Raw genomic sequence first — 20,902 nt, 5'->3', positions numbered from 1 at the left:
GCTCAGACATCTTATTAACTCTTACAACTTATGTTAGCCCATTATTCTTGTCTATGTTAGCCATGTGGCTCGGTACCTTATTAGGCGAGGCAGTTACATCTTAAGTAGCCATTTGGGGCCTTCTGAAGAATAATCTACCTGTGGGTACACTTTTGGCTTTGGATGCAAGCCAAAGTAACAAATAGCTAGAGAGAAAGGGAGAAAGTAGATAGCAAAGTGTCTAGGCAGAAATCTACTGGGGAAGCTGCTTTAAGGCTTCCAGCTGAAGTGAGTGCCCAGTAGACTTCTGGCCATAGTGTCCATCAGATGAGATTCCAAGCAAAAAAAAATTGAGATAATAACATCAGATCTGCTGCTCACAACATCCAACAGAAACTGACTGGGAAAACTGAGGCAGTCAGCTCAGGTTCCCATGGCTGAAGTTCCAGGTTCTCATTTCTACTGTAGACACTTTTGTATGGTGAGATAAACAGTACTAACTGTTGGAAGCAGAGTACCTTCCAGCAGATTCCAAGGCCATGGTGTTTTCACTCTGCGTCTGTTTTGCTGTTCTCATTCCTCCCTATGTAGAGTTAAGGGGCTTTTGGGGGGCAGCCCATGCCCAGATAAAGGACTGGGGAGGATACTGAGATGCTTGGCTCTGAAATAGGGGTGGAGAGCCAACATCTAGAGGAGCTCAGAAAACACATACACATGATACTTACCGACATAACATACAGTACACTTCCTGGGCTTGACAGACGTGAAAAGCAGACAGAGCTGCAGTGTGAACTCAGGAGTCTGGATAGGAGTCCGTCCCTTCATGGAGCTACTTAACTGCTCTTGCTGCTTTGAGTTAATGAATGTGCACCAGGAATGGCTGCCAAAGGCCTCTGGCTCTGAGACTCAGAAACTTCTTGACTTTCTTCTAGATCTTACAAATCTTGCTGGAAAATGCCCAAAGTCAAAAGAAGCCAGAAAGCTCCTCCAGATGGTTGGGAATTGATCGAACCAACACTGGATGAACTAGATCAAAAGATGAGAGAAGGTTAAGTGGTAGTGTTCCTGAGTAGGTTGGATGTAGGAGGCTCAGGTGCCTCCAATGATAGACAGACAACTTTGAGAAGAAGCTCATTGCCAACTGGTCAGGTTTTGTTTACTTATCAGCCCAGAATGCTCGAAAGTTCTGAAACGGGATTATTAGCATTCATATTTCTGAGAGAACGATCAGGTGTCTTTTTCACTTTAAGTGTTGTGTTGGAGACAGGGTCTCACTGTATAAATTTTTTTCATTACTTTTGACACAGTGTTTCTACATAGATCAGTAGATCAGGCTGGCCCCGAACTCATGGAGAGCTGTCTGCCTGTGCCTCCCTAGCACAGAAATTAAAGGTATAGCATAATGCCCAGCTTCCTCTCTCTCTCTCTCTCTCTCTCTCTCTCTCTCTCTCTCTCTCTCTCTCTCTCTCTCTCTCTCTCTCTCTTTCTCTCTCTCTGTCCTTCCTTCCTTCTTTTTTTTAAGATTTATTTTGCATTGGGGGACAGGAGGGTATATGCATGGGAGTACAGGAGGCTGGAACACAGTGTCAGATCCCCTAAAGCTGGTGTTACAGGTAGTTGTAGCTACCCTGACATGAGTGCTGGGAACAGCCCCATTATAAAGCATCTTTTACCTCCCCTCCCCTTTTTGAGATTCCTTGTAGTGGCCTGGGTTTTTGAAACTCTTTATCCCTGGGTCCTTGCACCATGTAGCAGTTTCTGCACCACAACCCCACTGTGGAATCCTGGCAGTGAGCTTGTCTCTGGACATTTTATCTGACCCCAAGTATATGCTAGCCTTGGTGAGCACAGCTTGTCCTAGTTTGGTTGCTGTTACTGTGATAAGAACTCCCTGACCAAAAGCAACATAGGGAAGGAAAGGGTTTATTTGGTTTACAATTCCAGGTTAGAGTCTATCATTGAGGGGATGTCAAGACTGGAACTAAAACAACACACACCCATAGTCAAAGAGCAGAGAACAGGGCTGGAGAAATAACTCAGTGATTAAGCACATGCGGCTCTTGCTGAGGACCCAGGTTCATGTCCCAACACCCACATGTCTGCTCACATCTGTTTATAACTCGATTTCCAGGGATCCAGCACCTCTTCTGACATTTATGGGCACTGGGTACATACATACATGTAGGCCAAACACTCATATATAAATGATCTAAGAAACTTTTTTAAAAAGTGGTAATTGCACACATGGTGCTTGCTCACACAGAAGTTCAACTAGTTTTCTTCACTTTCAGACAATTCAGGATACACCGAGAATGGTGCCTCTACTCAGAGTAGATCTTCTATCTCAGGCCAACTTGATCTAGCTCATTACTCAAATGAGGCCCCCTTAGGTGGTTCTAAGTCTGCCAAGATAAATGAAAGACATCTTGCTGTATGACTGCTTGCTTGTTATTTGTGTGGTGTGACAGTGGCTTTTGCACAAACGTGTACTACAGAGCATGGGAGAGGTTAGAGGACAACTTACCAGAGTCAGTTCCCTCCACCCTGAGGATTCCAGAGATCAGTCTCATAGGAGTTTGGGAGCAAGCATACTTACTCACTGAGTTATCCCATCACCACCCTGAATTGCTATTTCATGTTTTGCTTCATGTGTACCATGTTTGTGCCTAGTGTTTGCAAAGGCTGAAAGAGAGACGCAGGATCCCTGGAACTGGAGTTACAACATAAGCTGCCACCTAGGTGCTGGGAATTGAACCTGGGTTCTCTGCAAAAGCAGCCAGTGCTCTCAACCACTGAGCCACCTTTCCAGCCCCCTTCGAATTGCTATTTTAAAACAATCTTTGAAATACCTGTTTACAGCTGATCTGATCATTGATATTGAGGTTATACCTATAGCAATAATTACTAAGCCACTGTTAACTTTGCTTTCTCTTTTCACAACTGGTTGTGCCAGTTTCTGTTCAGTACTCAGAACTTGTAGTTGTCAAGCTTGCTATGTATGGGTCAAGAGATTTCTTGGCACAACTCTGAAAGTAAAGGAAATTAGAGTGGGTGAAAGAGAGTCTGTATTCATCCTGCTTCAGTGTGTTCCTAAACTCATGGTAACTCTAGAAATTTCCTATCCCGTTCTGCATTCTGCTAGAAGGGCTTGAGGATTCTAGTTTTGTCCACTCTTGTCATTGTCCGTTGCTTTCATTACTATCCCACGGGATAAAATAATGATAGCTATAGTTAAGGAAGCAAACATGCTGCGTGCTATGCAGACTGACTGTCTCCTAAAATATATACATGCTTTTTTCTCTCCAGCTGAAACCAAACCCCATGAGGGAAAGAGAAAAGTGGAATCGCTGTGGCCCATTTTCAGAATCCATCACCAGAAAACGCAATATATATTTGACCTGTTTTATAAGCGGAAAGCCATTAGTAGAGGTAAATGTGACTGGCTAAATACCTTGGCTTTCAAAAAGCTATTATACTCTGTTCATATACCTGTGGAGGCAATCGCATTCCAAGGATTCAGTGTGGAGGATGTGGGACAATCTTCAGGAACTGGTTCTCTCCTTTTGCCATGTGGGCCTGGGGGATTGAACTCAGGTCATTAGGCCTGTAAGGAAAGCATTCTTGATCTCTGAGGAAACTTGTTGACCTTTTGAATTTGGATAGTTTTGAGATATATATATATAGTGGTTCATAAAAAGTTGCCTGTCACCAGGCCTTTAATCCCAGCAGTTTAGGAGGCAGAGGCAGGTGGTTGTCTGAATTCAAGGCTAGCTAGATCTACATAGCAAATTGTAGGAGATTGAGGGGCTGTACAGAGAAACCCTATCTCAAAACAGGTGAAAAAGCTGAGCGCTGAGACCCATAGTTTCAGCACTTGGAAAGCAGAAGCAGGAAAACTGTTGGGACTTCAGGCAAGCCTTGACTGTTTTGTGAGATCCTGACTCCAAAAACAAAACTAAAAACAATGGTTCTTAGCTTTGCAAACCCAGCAAGCATTAGTTTACTGATGAAGAAATTTGTGTTTTCTTTTTTTTTTTAAATATTTATTTATTTATTATGGATACAATATTCTGTCTGTGTGTATGCCTGCAGACCAGAAGAGGGCACCAGACCTCATTACAGATAGTTGTGAGCCACCATGTGGTTGCTGGGAATTGAACTCAGGACCTTTGGAAGAGCAGGCAATGCTCTTAACCTCTGAGCCATCTCTCCAGCCTGTGTTTTCTTTTTTTGAAACAAAGTTACACCAGTGTAGCCCTGGCTGGCCTGGAGCTTACACAGACGATACTGACCTTAAGATGATTCTACCTACCTCTGTCAAATTCTGGGATTAAATTTTTTTTTTTTTGTTTGATTTCGAGGCAGGGCCTGTGTCGTCATAACTCTCCTGGAACTTGATTTGTAGACCAGGCTGGCCTAAAACTTAGAGAAATCTTTCTGTCTCTGCCTCCCAAGTGCTGGGATCAAAGGCTTAGGCCACCATACCCAGCTTAATTTTCCTTTTTAGTCTAGGATGAAGGCAGGTTTATTGTGCCATGTTCTGATGCCTTGCCCCTACCTTTCTGACAGAGCTCTATGAATACTGCATTAAAGAAGGCTATGCAGACAAAAACCTAATTGCCACGTGGAAAAAGCAGGGCTATGAGAATTTATGCTGCCTACGCTGCATTCAGACCAGGGACACCAACTTTGGGATGAACTGCATTTGCCAGGTCCTGAAAAGCAAGCTGGAAGTGGTAATGCCTGATGGCTGGACGGGGGAATTTTGTTTAAAGCTCTGCCTTAGTTGACCATAATGGGTATTTTGGGAAGGAATTTTATCATTGGAAATCTGTCTGCCATCCCTCCCAAGAGTGAGTCCTGATCAGAATCCTTCCTAGTGAGATGTAAGATAGGTCTCAACACTACCAGTGGTCAAATAACTGGACCAAGCCTCTTTTCTTAGGCAGTAGCTCTTAGGTGATTGAAGGGCTACATTGGCGTGGCTACTAGGCAACCTATTCCTTTCTCTCTGGTCTCATGGTGACATTCTCTATATATCTTCCGTCAGAACTTTGTTCTAAAGCAAGGAGTGGTGACTCATGCTTTAATCTCAATACTTGGGAGGTTGAGACCAGCCTGGACTAGCACTGAGATTGTGTTTCAAAATATTAACAACAATAATAATGGTTTCAAAGCTAGGCACCTGGCAGGGTATAGTGGCTGAACTCCAGTTTCCAGACCCTTGAAATGGAATACCAGGACATCAGGCCAGAGAGGCCACCCACTCAGCTTTCATTCAGTGCAGATGGCCTCAGCTCAGCAGGCAGCTCTATCTGCCGTCTGTGCCAAGGGTGGGGCTCTGGTGTGGATGTGCCAAGCCATGGCTAGTGGTTGATGGCTGCTTCCCAAGAGGAGGCTCTTGGTGTCCCAGCCTCTGGATTGTTGCTCAGTTGGCAGAGGGCAGTCTAGTATGCATGAAGCCCTGGTTCCATCTCCAGCACCCCATAGAAACAAATGCGGTAGTGCACATCTGTGGACAAAGCTGTGAAATTTAGGGCTATCCATTATGAGACCTGTCTCAAAGATTTAGCAGAACTTTACCAGAAAACTTTATTTGCTTAATATGGGCTCTTGGACTCCAGAAAAGAAGGTCAAGACAGCATTTCACCAGTCCCCCAGCCAGCCACTATGCCCCTGGGACAATACTGTTCTGGCCACGGGAACTTGAGTGCATACCTTTTGCCCAGTGTCCTCAAGAACTCTGGCCTAAGCCCTCTAAGCAGTAGCAGGCCCACCAGGAGAATAAAAAGGCTGGCTTACATCAGGTGGTCACACACCTTTAATCCTTTAAGAAGAGTCAGCTGGATCTCTGAGTTCAAGGCCAACCTGGTCTAGAGAACAAATTCTAGGCCATCTAGGATCACTACAGAAACCCTGTCTCAAAAAAAAAAAAAAAAAAAAAGGAGGGAGGCACTGGCTTACAGAGGCTTTTTGTGGCAGTGGTAGGTGTGTCTTTCCTTAATCACGTACAAACATGTAACTCTCGGCTAGTGGTAACTGTTTGCATTTTCCCAAAGGAGCTAAAATATCCAAATGGAAGCGTCTAGGGACAGGGACTGTTCCACCAGCACCCTGTACAGCACATTTCAGTAGGTATGTGCAGGGTTGTAGCAGTGTACACAAATGTCCCCGTCTTCTCTTACAGGGTCGCATCATCGAGTGCACACACTGTGGCTGCAGAGGTTGCTCTGGCTGACACCCATGACTCTGCTGTATTCTGGACTTTGGACTTTGTTGGTTTCTACCTACTGGGCCACCCTCCTTCTGGAGCAGCTCTTCTCAGAGTGGTGCCCAGAGAAGAGACCCAGAGGGAACATGGGCTCTAGATCCAATCGCTGAAATCTGTACAAATAAAACCATTAGACCTCTTGGCTATATTCATTCTTCCAGAGTAGCAGGCTGTGGGTGGGATGCAGGGGATGGGCACAGTCGTGGCTCAGTGTCATAGCCAGTGTGTGAGCAGAAGCTTACACCTTTCTCAGCAGTGACGGGGAGGGCAACCTGGGCCCAGTATTTTGTCCTCATGCCTACGCCTGTAGAACGCTGCGGTGCCTCTAGAAAGGCGACACCAGCACATTCTCTGCTTTTAAATGGAAGGAGCTCTTGGGCTCCACCTGCACTGTGAAAGCTGGGAGCTTGTCGCAGCAGCAGGCTCCATCACTTGTCCCTAAGGCCTCCCCGGACACCAACATTCCCAGTGGTGTCTTGGTTCCCCTTGGGCTTGGTCCGGAACTCCTGCCAGGGGTGGGAGGCTTCCTCTGCTGGCATCACTTTCAGCCACTGCTTGTAATAAGCTCGAAAGCCATCAATCTTCTTCAAGTAGGTGTTATTCCCTTTGTACTGTAATTAGAAATAAACAGAACTACATCAAGGTGAGTGACATACAGGGACAGAAGCTTCACCATGAGACCAATCAATCTGTTCAATGAATACGGAATACACTAAGAAAAGCAGGGAGCTCAGAAATGTTCTCAGGCAATCCAAGCCACTGCATGTCACCCAAAGCTAACACAGCAGCTGACCTCTGCTCTGCTTTCAAGAAGACTACAGTGGACAGGATAGAAAAATAACATTAGATTCGCTGCTGTATTGCGGGGCAGGACAAACTGCCCTTTGCCTAAAAGCCATCGATTCTAAGGGCACAGTAGCGCTCCTAAACCTGTGGAGGTCACCTCAGCCCCACAGCTAGAATTGAGGCATCCCATAAGTTCTGCCTCTTTTGCTGAGCTGCTCCCATCCTGACCTATAACCTTGGACCACTGCAGCATCCACTTATAGGGAGGATAGGTATGTAAAGCCTGAAACAGCTGGCAGGGGTTACATAGGAAAAATAGGCCAAACCAAAAAAAGAGAGAAAAACCCCGTTAATTACAAGTTTAAAAGTTTGATTTAAAAAGATTAAGTTCAAGTCAGGTGTGGAGATACATGCCTTTAATCCCAGTACTTGGGAGGGAGAGGCAGGTAGATATCTTAAGTTCCAGGCCAGTTTCCAAGGCTACACAGAGAAACCCTGTCTCAGTAATAAGCAATAGATTAAGTGTGGTGAGGAAATGGTTCAATGGTAAAGTGTTTGGTATGCACACAGGACAAATTCACTCTGGTACCCATGCCCTGTGCTAGGGAGATGAGACAGGCAACAAGACAGCAAATCTAGCCAAACATTAGCCCCAGTGTCAGTGAGACGCTCTCAGAAATTAACTCGGAGAGTGACAGAAGGCTTCAGTTGCACCTAACGCCCCTCTCTACGCACTAAGCAACGAGACCATCTCCTGATAAGATATGTACAACATGGAACTGAAAAAAGTCTAGAAGCCAGCCTGAGTTACCTGAGACTGCCTCAAAATGAAAGGGCTGGAGAGATGGCTTAGTGGTTAGAAGTACTGATCTTCCAGAGGACCTGAGTTCAGTTCCTAGCATCCACACCAGGCAGCTCACAGCCACTTGTCGGCTCCAGGATACTCAATGCGGCACAGGGCCTTGGGTTTCTCTTAAGGAAAGCTACTCAACAACTTTCAGCAAGGAAATGAATGTCAAGCTCCAAAGGCTGAATCCAGAGATGGCAGCGGCTAAGGCAATGGTGAGCACTGTAGAGTTGGCACACATACCCGGTCAAAGGTGGGAGGGTACTCAGCAGCAAACTCTAGCTGACGGATGATCACTTCATTCACTGGGACGCTGTTCTGCCTCATGTCCTTCAGGATATCAATGAGATACGCATAGTCCAGCTTCTTGAGGGCCGCGTTGATGAGAGTGCTGTAGATGTGGGTGTTAGGGGCCACCTGGGATTTCTAGAACGTGGACATCACATGGTCAGCAGGATGATGGTGGCTGCTAGGACAAGGGAGTCTGCTAGGCCCGCTCCACAGACAGGTCTGCTCCACAGACTAGTCACCAGAAATAAGACGGGTAGAACCGTACAGCAACAGCTGACTGTCAAACCCCATACAAATGCAAGTTTGCCCTGTCACTTCAACCCTGAAGAATCTGGAAAGACTGCTGCTCAGGCGCCAACAGACAGGAAACGAGGCGCAAAATACCTCCACACACTGTTGGCTGTAGCTTACTGCTTAAAGGGTCATCACCACAAGGTGGTGGTCAGTCTATAACAGCCAGCATTAGTAGGGGGGTAGATGTGGGAACACAACTTAGTCCTTACAGAAGTGGCCGCTGCTGGGGTAGGCTGGAATTGAATGTGCATCAGAGCAGCCACAGCTGAAAACCACCCTGTGCTCTCCAAGCTTCTAGTCCATCTCTCCTCTGGCCAGAGCTCCCATCCCTCCGGGGTGTTAGGGCTCAGCCTCATTCACATCTCTCCACTGGAACTGTACCTTCAAGATGGAAACACATTCTATTCCACAGTACCTCACAGAATCTGCTCATTCCCACAGGGGGTCACGGCCATTCCTGCTTCATATTCATTTGATCCTGCTGGGTCCTATTTTCCCCATAACTTCTTGAGAACTCCCTGGGTTTTCTCCCAGAACCGGAGGCATCCTGCTTGGGCTTGGGCCTCTCACCTTCATGTCCGCAAGCAGCTGCATACCATCCCTGGGTCTACGGCACCCAATGGCCAGATTGCAGAAAGTCCGCAGATTGGGGACAATTCCCTTCTTTGCCAGGACTGGCAACAGCGCCTGTAAGACAGACATGCAGCTATTACCTGAGACCTACAAGCCCTGGCCAGATGTCCTGATGAATTCCTTTGCTGGACGCTAGAGACCAAGGGGCACCATTGCTCAGAGGCCTCTTGACTCCCTCAGCTGATTACATGGCACTGCTGGTCTCTACTCAGCCCCAGAGGACTGTCTTCTTAGCTTGTCCAGAGGAAGGTGTGTTCTGCACTGTGGCCATTTCTCTGTCACCTTTGACCCTCACAGATGCCCAGGGCACTGCTTCTGTCAAAGCGCATCACATAAAAACTGACTGTGTAAGTGAGAAAAACCTGTCTGGAGCCTGCCTATCATCTCTGTGAGATGGGGAAAGCATCACACAATCAGACTGCGTCTCCTGGCCTGACCAGAAGAGAAGCAGAAAGACCTGAAGCTGATGACAGCACAGAGTACATGCAGTGCTGGGAACGTATTGGGGTGGCAAGAACACTCCAGAGACCTATTGGGGTGCCTCATGGTGAACCTATCTTTTTGAGGGGGGAAGCTGAGCCAGGGTCTCAATATACTGCCTTGTCTAGTCTGGGCTTCACTATGTAGACTGGACTAAAACTTAGAGATCTGTTACTCTCGAAAGACAAGGTCTCAAGGACTCTAGGCTGGCAATGAACTCTCAATTTGGCTATGCTAGATATTTTTATGTCAACTTGACATGCTAGAGAGCTGAAAGGAGGGACACTCAACTGAGAAAACACATACATAAAATGGGGCTGTAGGGCATTCTCTTAATTAGTGATTGATGGGGGAGGGCCCAGCCCAACGTAGGTGGTGCCAGCCCGAGGCTGGTGGTCTTGGGTTCTATAAGAAAACAGGCTAAGCAAACCATGAAGCAAAACCAGTAAGCAGCACCCCTCCATGGCTTCTGCATCAGCTCCTGCCTCCAGCTTCCCTTGTTCTGACTTCCTCAGTGATGGACTACAAAGGTACAAATGCATACGTCAAACAAATCCATTTCAAATCGCTGTTGGTCATGGTGTTTCATCACAGTAAATAGGAACCAAAGCTAAGACAGTGGCCAAGGATGACCTTAAATCTTTGATCCTCCATCCTCCAATCCCCAGCTCCTAGGATTATAGGTGTGAATCAGGTTATGCAGTGCTAGGAATGGATCCCAGGATCATATGTGTGCTAGGCAACTCTACCAGTTGAGCTATCCTCAGCCCCACAGTGACATTTTATTTTGTTTTGAATGTGTACAGGTGTGCCTGCATTTATGTCTAAGTACTATTTGAATGCATAGTGCCCATGGAAGCCAGAAGACGGCATCAGATCCCCTGAAACTGGAGCTACAGATGGTTATGAGCTGCCATATAAATGCTAGGAACCAAACCCAGAGCCTCTAGAAGAGCCAGTGTTCTTAAGCACTGAGGCATCTCTCCGGTCCCAGTTGATGGTGATTCTTTAACTAGCTGAACAACTCTATGGTCCTGTTCCTGAAGCACCTGCTTATCTTATGTACCCCTCCTCAGTGTAGTGACACGTTTGGCCTCTTGGAACCCAGTATCCCCAGCATATCAGGATGTCCCTTCTTCATAAATGTCCTTCATGCCCTTCCTCTATGTGGTAGGGCTGTGGTGCAGCTGGCTGGTTTGTGTCTCAATTCCTAGCTTCATATAAGGTCAAGCCTAGAGCAGGGCTCCAGATATATCTGTTGACTAATAAGCTACATTCTACAATCTAAGGTCAGAGAATGAAGACCCCAGTAGATAGTGCCTGACCTTTGCTCCCTCCAGGTCTCCCAGCTTGCTCTTCTTCCTTATCAACGTGTTGAAGAAGGTAACGTCGGCCTCCACCTTATGCCTGTCCAGGATGGTCAGCAGCGAGGATTCTGCAGGGCTCCCAGGTTCCACCACCTCAGCCAGTAGAGTGAGGGTTTTGATGTCCGGCTGGAGCCCGTGTTCTGCCATCTTTCCCAGGAAGCCCTCCAGACCTCCCATCAAGGCCAGCCTATCAGCAGGTGTGGCCACTGTCCCAAAGGAGACTACAGTTGGGGAGAGAGCCCCTAGACTCAGGATATTAACTTCCAGATTCAAGGGGGGAGGCATCAGGACCAGTGGAGTATGGGCTGGTATATGGTCAGGTTCTGCCTTGGTTTCTATCTCAGGCTGGATTTTGCTTGTTACCCTAGTCTCGGGGAACTCTGAAGGTCTCTCAAGTTCCTGAGAAGGTTCCAGAAACAACTGCCTCTCTAGTGCCTCCACATGTCTAACTGACACATCAACCACTGCCTTGGCCTGGACTTTCCTCCGGGCCTCAGGCCTGCCTGCTGGTAGCTGGAACAGGATGGTCTCTTCCTGAGGCTTCAGGAGCAGCCTGGAGGCAACCTCTAGGTCCCCCAGACCACAGTCTCGAGCTGCGCCCAACAGGAGGTTATAGCCATGCCTAGTTGGTTTGATGCCCAGCCTCAGCATCTGCCGCCATACCTGCAGGAGAAACTAATGTTAGCTACATGTCCCTGCCTCCTCCAGGCTCCCATTGAAGGAGGTGCTGTGCAGTAACAATCAGACCGGCAAACTCCTAAGGCACAAGAAAACTGGAGTAGCTCTGCGGTGCAGCAATGGCTGAGTGTATGTGAAGCCCTGGAATAAAACCCTAGCACCAGCAAAAAAAAAAAAGAAAAAAAAAGTGCAGGAGTGTGAGTCGGGGTATGGAGCCCCCAGGTTCAGTCCCTGTGAAGCCAGCCTACAGCCCCAGATGAAAGGATCAAGAAACCTAAAAAATACAAAAACAAAAAACAGCAGGGGTGGGAAGTGGGGACGTGAGAACTGGCCACCAAACCTGATGACCTGAGTTCAATCCCTAGACTCTACATGATCAAAGGAGAAAACCAATCTGGGAGGTTGTCCTCTGGCCTCTACATTTGTGCTGGGGAATGTAAATGCCTTCCCCGCCAAAATACATATAATCAAAATAGGTTTAAGAGGTGGTGAGATGGCTCAGTGGTTAAAAGCTCTGGCTGCTCTTCCAGAGGTCCTGAGTTCAGTTCCCAGCTCCCACATAGCAGCTCACACCTGTCTGCTACTCCAGTTCCAGAGGATTTAACACCTTCACATAGACATACATGCAGGCCAAACGCCAATGTACAGAAAATAAATACATACATTTAAAGAAGTGACTAAATAAAGAAGAATCAAGAAAGTATCCAACCTAAGGCCATGCGTGGCAGCACACACCTTTAAGTAGTTGTGAGCCACCGTGTGGGTGCTGGAGACTGGACCCAGGTCTTCTACAAAAGCAGCCAATGCTCTTAACTTCTCTCTCCAGCACCCTTTGGTTTTTCTGTTTTGTTTTTTTGAGACAGGTTCTTACTATGTAGCCTTGAAGTCATTACGTAGATCATGCTAGCCTTAAACTCAGAGATGCCTCTGCTTCCCAAGTGCTGCACTAACTCACCAGTCCCTTCTCTGGTTCTGACAGAAACTTTAAAGGGCTGGGTGTAGGCAACAGCGGACACCCTACATTAGAGCAAGGTATGCAGATGGGGACTGGCAGGTTAGGCACCAGCTTGGCAAACCTCGCAAGGCTATAATGCCTATCAGGGCAAGGTTTTCAGGAAGGCAGGGATCTTGGCAGCCTTTCCTAAGGAATGGTTAGCAGAATGGAAAATTAAGAGACATATACACCATATCGTTGAAATAAAATGTGGCAGAGATTCACACATTAGAGTCTGATACACTTGGCTTTTTTTTTTTTTGAAACAGGGTCTCAAACTAGAAGTCTCAATGTAGACTAAGTTGTAGCTATTTTTTCTTTTTCGGTGTGTGTTTGTGTGTGTGTCTGTGTGTCACTGTTGTAAATGGGTATGGGTATCTGTATGTAAGCAAAGGCCAGAGGTGAACATCAGGTATCCTGTTATATCACTCTCTGCCTTACTCGAGGAGAGAGGGTCTGTCACTCGACCTGGAGCTAAGTTGGCAGTCAGCAAGACCTAGCAATCCTCATGTCACTGCTGCCCAAAGAGCTGGGGTCACAGTGACAAGATCACATCCATCTTTTTGCACAAGTTCTAGGGATCTGAACTTAGGTCCTTATGTGTTTATATAGCAAGTGCTGTTACCTATTAAGCCATCTCCTTAGCCCTAAATCCCAGCTCTGAGTGGCTGTGGGAATCTCAGCATGGTATAAACGTCTGTGAGCCTCAGGTCCTTCACCTGCCAAAAGGGGTGGACAGTGCCCTGAGGAAGCAGGAAGCATGTAACAAACAGGCCGGCAGTACTGATGGGTTCAGGAAGTATGAAACAGACAGGCCAGCAGTACTAATGGGCTCAAGAAGTGTGTAACACAAGCAGGCCAGCGGTACTGATGGGCTCAGGAAGTGTGTAACCAACAGGCCGGTGGAACTGATGGGTTCAGGAAGTGTGTAACACAAACAGGCCGGTGGAACTGATGGGTTCAGGAAGTGTGTAACACAAACAGGCCGGTGGAACTGATGAGTTCAGGAAGTGTGTAACCAACAGGCCGGTGGTACTGATGGGTTCAGGAAGTGTGTAACACACAGGCCAGCAGTATGTAAAAACACTTGGCACAGTGGGCTGGAGAGAAGGCTCAGCAGATAAGAGAGCAAATTGCTCTTTTAAAGGACCTGAGTATGGTTCCCAGCATCCAGTTCAAGTGACTCACAACAGGCTATACAACTCCAGCTCCAGTTGACCCCCTTCCGGCCTCCTGCATACATACATAAATTTAAAGACAAAAAAAACAAAGCTAACCCTGGCACCAGGCAGGGTAAGGGCAAGACTGACCTGCACGGCTTTCAGGAAGCCTGCCTTCTTGTCCTGGATGCAGCCCATGAGCAGGAAAGAGAAGGTTTCCTCTGTGGCTCTATGCCCCTTGTGGATGATTTCCTGGGCAAGAGAAGAAAGCAGTCTCACTCAGAATCTATAGCAATGTCAGTACCAGGTCCACGCATCTCTAGGGAACAGGCGCCTGGACGCAGCACTGGAACCAGTTAGAACCAGCCCCCAAATGAAGCACCTCCCTCCAGACCCATCTCCCCAGCTCTGCTCCTAGAATCAGCAGCATCTGCAAAGCTGACCCTTGCAACCACTGTACTTGAGCCCTAGAATAAAAGGACTGGTTTCAAGACCCAATAACAACAGCAGCCAACTATGGGCATGTATAAGGACAAAGCCCTGAGCTACTCAGCCTCAGTTTCTTCATCTGTGAAAGGACACACCTTCTAGAATGTCTGAACAAGGCTTCAACCATGTAGAACTGTACAGGGCAAGGACACAATCCCCACCAGTCTTTTCAATGTCAAGCTGGGCTAGACCTCCTAAAAAACACTCCCATCTCTCAGAAACTCCTGTCCTCCCACTCAGCATAGGATCCCCCTCTCCACCACCATCCTCTTGCTTGCCTGCCTACAGCCCATACTGTCAGACTGAGGCCACAGAAAGCTAGGTCATGTTGGATACATGTGTGAATTCCAGCATAAAGCATGGGTTGTCTCAGCTTTCCTGAACATTCCAGGTGAAGGGAGACAAGTAATCTGTCTCTCACACTTGTCCCACAGGACTGGGTCTGACTTGGAAGAGCAAGAGAGTCCCCACCTTGAAGATATCCAGGCACATCCTGAGGTCTGCACACTTGGCGGTCACCTTCAGCAGGGCATGATATGTTTTCAGGTTGAGTTGGAAATTTTTGGCCTGGAGCTGCTGTCTGAGCTTCAGTGCACTCTGCAGGGCAGAGTCCTTCCAGGGGGACTCTGCACAGACATTGAACAGGGCTGTGTAGGTGGCATCCGAAGGCTCCAGGTCTCGCTTCTTCATCTGTTGAGACGGGAGAACACTGAAGGAGGCTCTAGGAGAATTTGGATACAGAGATCACAGCCACTTTGAAGGACCCAAGTGGCACCTTATACACAGTATCCAAACTCCTTTCTTCACCAGAGGGACTATGAAAATTGAGCCCGCACTCTTGGAAATGGCAACAGGAAATCATCCTCCTGGGGAACTTGAAAGAATATTCTAGAGCTGGTGTGCTTATATTCTGAGGCCTGAGCAGCTTATCCTGACCGTCCAGGATGCACAGAGCGTGTCTGTCCTGGGAAAGGGGGACCAATGCTCACTAGTTGGGAGCTCATGAGCTAGTCAACTCTCCTTAGAAACCAAGGATGAGATCATTCAGAAAGATCATTACAATGATTCATATACCTACAATGTCCTTTGAGAAGTACAGTTTTGTCAGGTATGTTGGCATCTTAGCACTCAGATGACAGAGGTAGGCATGAGTTCAAGGCCAGCTTGGTCTACATAGCAAGTTCCAGGTCAGCCAAGGTTACATGGTAAAACCGTCTCAAAAATACAAAACAAAACAAAAAAGAAGTGCAGTTTCCTTCTGTTTGCTCTAACCATAGACTATGAGGATTGGAGTAGTGTACCAAATAAGAGGAAGAATCCACTAAAATAAGGACTCCCTTAGCTTCTGGCCCCAGGAAAAGATGGGTTGTATATTGTTTGAGTCTACAGTTGTCCCATGTAAGGTTCTTTTTTGATTCATAAAGGAACAAAATCAGGGTTTGTGTGAGCAACTGTGGGTGACTGTGGAGAGGAATACAGCCTAACTGGACATGGTAACAGAGAAATAAGGGGTCATGTGGGGCTCCTAGCAGCCCAGGCGCAAAACTAAGCATGTCTCTTGTCACCTACTCAGTTCCCCAAGAACTCAATTTGGATTTAATGTCAACAAACCATGTCATCTGTCCATAGTGGCATTATGCTCAGGATCTGCTCCCAGCATGCATTTCAGAGCGTTGGCCCTATTACTGTGGCCCACACTCACGTCATTATAGAGTTTGAAGGCCTTCTTCAGGTAGCCGACGCGCCCACAGCCCCCAATCAGCACCGTATAGTTGCACTCCAAAGGCTGCAAGCGCTCTTCCTTCAGCATCTGCCTCTCAAACAGATCCAGGGCCTCCACCAACTAGGTAAAAAGTCAATATGAGAGAAGGTTTCAGAGACCTTTAGCAAGCCAGGGAGAGTGGGGCATCATACATTTGGCAGGGGGATCAAAGCCATTCTAGGCTACACAGCATGCTTCAGAACAGTCTGGAACTCATACAATATTATCTCAAAACAAACCCCCCTCCAAAATAAAAGGCTGCCAGCAGAGGGTGGGAGATAGAGGGACCCTTCTGACATGATACACAATACCTCCTTCTCACTGCAAACTTCTGCCCAAAGTGGCCTTGGCCCCATCTCTAATTTTCTACACTGTCCTGTCCCTTTAGTGCATACTTTCACTCCTTACTCTGTTTTCGATGTTTTTGTTGTTCTGAAGATCATACCAAATGCCTACACATGCTTGGAAAACACTTTACCACTAAACTGAATTCCTACCCCAATTTCCACTTTCTCTCTTTCTTTTTTTCTTTTCTCCCCTCCCCTTCCTTTCTCTTTCTTTCTTTTTCCTTTCCTTTTTTCTTTTTTTTTTTTTTTTTTTTTTTTTGAGACAGGGTATAACTATGTATACTAGGCTGGTTTCAAATTCCGAGATATGTCTGTCTCAGTGCTGGAATTAAAGATGTGTGCCACTATGCCCAGCTCTCACTCCTTTTTCTTATTTGTTCATTCAAATACCAGCAGGCATGGTGGCGCACAAAATAATCTGGGTGTAGAGGCACATGCTAGGTAATCCCAGCACTCCTGCTGAGGCAGGAGACTATGAGTGGAAGGCTAACCTGAACTACATGGTGAGTGCCAGTGAGCCAGGGCGACACAGCAAGACAGCCAGGAAAGAATGGTGGAAATACTAAACGAGCTAGACCTGGAAACAGTTTAGAGGTCAAGCTGTTAAAAGAACAAATCATGGGGGCTGGAGAGATGGCTCAGCGATCAAGAGCACGGACTGCTCTTCCACAGGTCCTGAGTTCAATTCCCAGCAACCACATGGTGGCTCACAACCATCTGTAATTCTGTAATGAGATCTGGTGCCCTCTTCTGGCCTGCAGGCATACATGGAGGCTGAACACTGTGTACGTAATAAATAAATCTAAAAAAAAAAAAAAAAAAAAAAAAAAAAAAAGGAACAAATCATGACCCAAAGAAATGTCTTATGGACAAAAAGATTAGTGGGATTACCATGTAGTGGGTTAAAGACAGCCAGGGGGCTAGCGATATGGCTCAGCAGATAAAGGCACTTGCAGTGTAAATATAGTGACCAGAATTCGATCCCTGGGTCCCACATAAAGGTGGGAGGGAAGAAGCAGCTCAACCATGTTGTCTTCTGACTTCTACATGTGCACCATGGCACAAACACTCATCTGTGCACAAAAACAATAGAGATCCAAGGACTGAGCAATGAACATTCCAATTTCAACAACTGGGAAGGCTGTACTGCCCCACATATGTCAACCCAGCAGAAAGGAAGACCCCAAGGTTCTCGGACCTTTCCTTCCTTGATCAGACGTTTGCACTGAAAGAAGTACCAGTACGGAGTGTTCCTCCGGCCCTGCCACAGTTTGGGCTCCAATTCTTCCTCCTCGACACCCTGCTCCTTCAGCTGTAGGTTATACAGCTGGGCTGTTGACTTGTGGAAGAGTCTCCGGGAGGAGTATTTGTCAGAGAGGGTCCCAAAGTTCTCTTTGTCGTCCTCCTCCTCCTCCTCCTGAGGGGCCGCAGTGCTGAGCTTACTGGAGTCAGAGCAGAAGCTGCCCATGTTCTTCTGGCTCCCTTGGCCCAGGGGCAGGTGGGAAGAAGAGCTGCAGAAGGCTACCGACACCTGCCAACGTGGCCATGCCGACCTCAGCTGTGGAAACCCCTTCTTGCCTCCTGTCCATCGGGTAGATCCAAGAAGATCCCAGTGTTGGAGGACAGATAGTCCTATGGGGTGGGGGCCAGAAAAGAGCCGGGAAAGTCTCATGAGGTCTATCGCTGGCCTTCTTGTGCTAACACAGCCTAAAATGAAGAAAAATAAGGAAGTCCCATCGGCCTCTGTGTGGAAGCTGGAAAGAAGAGAGAAGTGCAGATGCAAGGGTGGAACAGAGTTAGGAAGTCTGGGCTCAGGCTGGGGATGGGGAGTAGGAGATGGGCCGTATTTACACTCTCAGCAATCAGAACAAGGTCATCCTCAGCTACATATCAACTTCAAGGACAGCCTGGGCTTCTTGGGATTGTCTCATAAGAGTAAGAGAGAAAGCCAGGTGCAGTAGCCCACACAGTTAATCCAAGCACTTGGGAGGCAGAGTTCCAATCTAGTCCGGGATAGAGATCCCTGTCCTGAAAACAAGACAACAACAAAGAGGGCCTGAGCCTGTCTCAGCAGGTAAAGGTGCTTTCTGCCATGCTCGATGACCTGAGTTTGGTCCCTGAATCTACTTGGTAGAAGCTGTGATGCGAGCTGTTCTCTGACCTGTGCACATATACTGTGCAATGCACCCATGTAAATGCACACATAAACAAATGTGTTTCAAAAATGCACAGGAGCGCAAGGTAGCCTCTGCTATAAATAAGATCAGGCTATATAAGACACAGTCAAAAAACCAGAACCAAACAGAAAGAGAAAGTCTTAGGCAGGCCTGAGATTCTTGGTACTCAGCAGCCTCAGGCAGAAGGACTACAATAAACAAAGTGTAGTGAGAGGGTCTGTAGCTCCATGGTAGAACTCCTATCTAGCCTTCATGAGGTCCTAGGTTCAATCCTCAGGATTGAAAAAAAATACACATAAAATTCCAGCACGGGTGGATCTCTGTGAGGTTGAAGCCAGCCTGGTCTTCAGAGTGAGTTCCAGGACAGGCTCCAAAAGCTACAGAGAAACCCTGTCTCGAAAAACAAAAACAAACAAGCAAACAAAAAAAAAAAAAAAAACAACCATATAGGGTGTGGTGGTGCACTCCTTTAGTACAAGCGCTCAGAGGTCATCACAAGCAGATTTCTCTCAGTTAGAGATCATCCTGGTCCACATAGTGTGAGTTCCAGGTCAGCCAGGGCTACAAGACACACACTGTCTCAAAACAAAACAAACAAAATAACCAGAAAATTATATACATACGTGCTTACTTATTTTTTTCCTTTTGTGGTACTAAAGATTGAATTTAGAGGTCTACCACTCAGCTATATTACTAGCTCTTTATATTTTTTTCTTTTTTTCCAGACAGGGTCTCTCTGTGTAGCCTTTGCTATCCTAGAATTCACTCTGTCGAACGGGCTGACCTTAAACACACAGAGATCCAACCGCCCCTGCCTCTAGCATGCAGGGATTAAAGTTGTCTACCACCAGTGCCTAGCGATCTTTATACTTTATGAGACAGGGTCCCACTGAGTAGCCTTGGTTAGCCTCAAACTAATCTTATTTTCCTGCCTCAACTTTACTTCAGTGCTAGCATTACAAGCAAGGACCACTGTGTCTGGGATTTTGTATTTATTGGCCTGTTTTTTTATGAATCTGGTAGCATAGGGCTTCAAATACAGGGACTTGCGAATCTAAGCTCTCTCACTGAGCTGCATCCTCCCATACCAGTCTAGCATTTAATTTTTATTAGGTGGGCTTTAGAGTTCAGCTTGCATAATTTAAACCCTTTAATAAACAAACATCAGCCAGGTGGTGGTGGCGCAAGCCTTTAATCCCAGCACTCATGAGGCAGAGGTAGGTGGATCTCTGTGAGGTCGCCAGCCTTGTCTACAGATGGTTCAAGGACAGGCTCCAAAACTACACAGAGAAACCCTGTCTCGTAAACAAAACAAAAACAAAAATCAGGGGCTGGAGAGATGGCTCAGCGGTTAAGAGCATTGCCTGCTCTTCCAAAGGTCCTGAGTTCAATTCCCAGCAACCACATGGTGCCCTCTTCTGGCCTGCAGACATACACACAGACAGAATATTGTATACTTAATAAATAAATAAATATTTTTTTAAGGAAATCAGGATAGCTGGGTGATAGTGGCTCACATTTTTAATCCCAGCACTCGGGAGCCACAGGCAGGGGGAGGGTCTCTGTGAGTTCAAGGCCAGCCTGCCATATATAAATACACAAATCAAGATAAACTTTTGTCTTGTTTTGTTTTGTTTTGTTTTGTTTTTCAAGACAGGGTCCCTCTCTGGCTGGAACTCTGTGGACCAGGATGGCCTTTAACTCACAGAGATCCTCCTACCTCTGCCTCCCCAGTACAGGAATTAAAGGCATGTGCCACCGCCGCCCGGCTGACGATAAACATTTTAAATCCGAGCTCTATTAGAAGGTTGACTCTCCCTTCAGGTTCTCCTGTAATTCAGGTTGGCCTCGAACTTTTGATTTCCTGCCTTTTTAATGCCTGTCATTTACTGGCATTAAAAGTATGCTCCAGCATTCCCGGTTTATGTTATGTGGTCCTGAGGCTCGAACCCAGGACAAACATTTTGCCAACTGAGCCACATGTCCAGTCTCCTTACCTAAGTTTTAAACCTTTAAATTAGAGATACGTGAAGGCTGTCCACCCATAGGGGGGCCTGGGACCCTCGGGCCGCCCCTGCCTCCTCTCCTCAGGCCTTCAGAGAGTGGATTTTCTCACGTGACCGACAGCGTGGGCTTGGACACAGTCCCTTGGCTCCAATTTCGGCCTGGCTCCCGGGATTCCTACGAGGGTTGAACAAGAAGTCACTCGGAGAGTCCTGCGCAACGAGGCGCCGTAAAGCGTCCTCGGGGTCGCAGGACGCCCCAATCAACTTTCTTCCCTTAGTCACAAGCGCCTGAGGTCCCTCCCTCACACGTTCTTGCGGATTACTGACCCAAAGAGAAGAGC

At 47.1% G+C, this 20,902-nt stretch overlaps 2 protein-coding genes across 5 annotated transcripts; one reads left to right on the top strand and one right to left on the bottom strand.

Moving 5' to 3' along the window:
- Window positions 1-933: 933 nt before the first annotated feature.
- Window positions 934-6,342, top strand: LOC119825735 (protein BUD31 homolog). Of its 2 annotated transcripts, none has more exons than XM_038346815.1 (3): window positions 934-1,027; window positions 4,549-4,715; window positions 6,167-6,342. In XM_038346815.1, the coding sequence occupies exons 1-3, from the start codon at window positions 934-936 to the stop codon at window positions 6,215-6,217; spliced, it is 312 nt and encodes a 103-aa protein (XP_038202743.1). In that variant the 3' UTR covers window positions 6,218-6,342. The 2 variants fall into 2 exon arrangements, with proteins under 2 accessions (XP_038202743.1, XP_038202742.1); XM_038346814.1 differs by lacking the exon at window positions 934-1,027 and adding an exon at window positions 1,915-3,408.
- A 12-nt stretch (window positions 6,343-6,354) lies between these two features.
- On the bottom strand, window positions 6,355-20,871 carry LOC119825731 (pentatricopeptide repeat-containing protein 1, mitochondrial-like). Of its 3 annotated transcripts, none has more exons than XM_038346806.1 (9): window positions 20,553-20,871; window positions 17,577-18,085; window positions 15,972-16,112; window positions 14,741-14,959; window positions 13,931-14,032; window positions 10,907-11,611; window positions 9,039-9,155; window positions 8,127-8,309; window positions 6,355-6,861 (listed from the first exon to the last, which is right to left on the bottom strand). In XM_038346806.1, the coding sequence occupies exons 2-9, from the start codon at window positions 18,048-18,050 to the stop codon at window positions 6,679-6,681; spliced, it is 2,124 nt and encodes a 707-aa protein (XP_038202734.1). In that variant the 5' UTR covers window positions 18,051-18,085; window positions 20,553-20,871; the 3' UTR covers window positions 6,355-6,678. The 3 variants fall into 3 exon arrangements, with proteins under 3 accessions (XP_038202734.1, XP_038202735.1, XP_038202736.1); XM_038346807.1 differs by having other exon boundaries at window positions 17,577-18,010; XM_038346808.1 differs by lacking the exon at window positions 20,553-20,871 and adding an exon at window positions 17,270-17,451 and having other exon boundaries at window positions 17,577-17,718.
- Between the last annotated feature and the right edge of the window lie 31 nt (window positions 20,872-20,902).

The sequence above is a fragment of the Arvicola amphibius genome, chromosome 10 (genome assembly GCF_903992535.2).
Source record: "Arvicola amphibius chromosome 10, mArvAmp1.2, whole genome shotgun sequence".
Taxonomy (NCBI): domain Eukaryota; kingdom Metazoa; phylum Chordata; class Mammalia; order Rodentia; family Cricetidae; genus Arvicola; species Arvicola amphibius.
The sequence above is the reverse complement of the archived record's forward strand: the minus strand, read 5'-3'. Positions and strand labels throughout refer to the sequence as shown.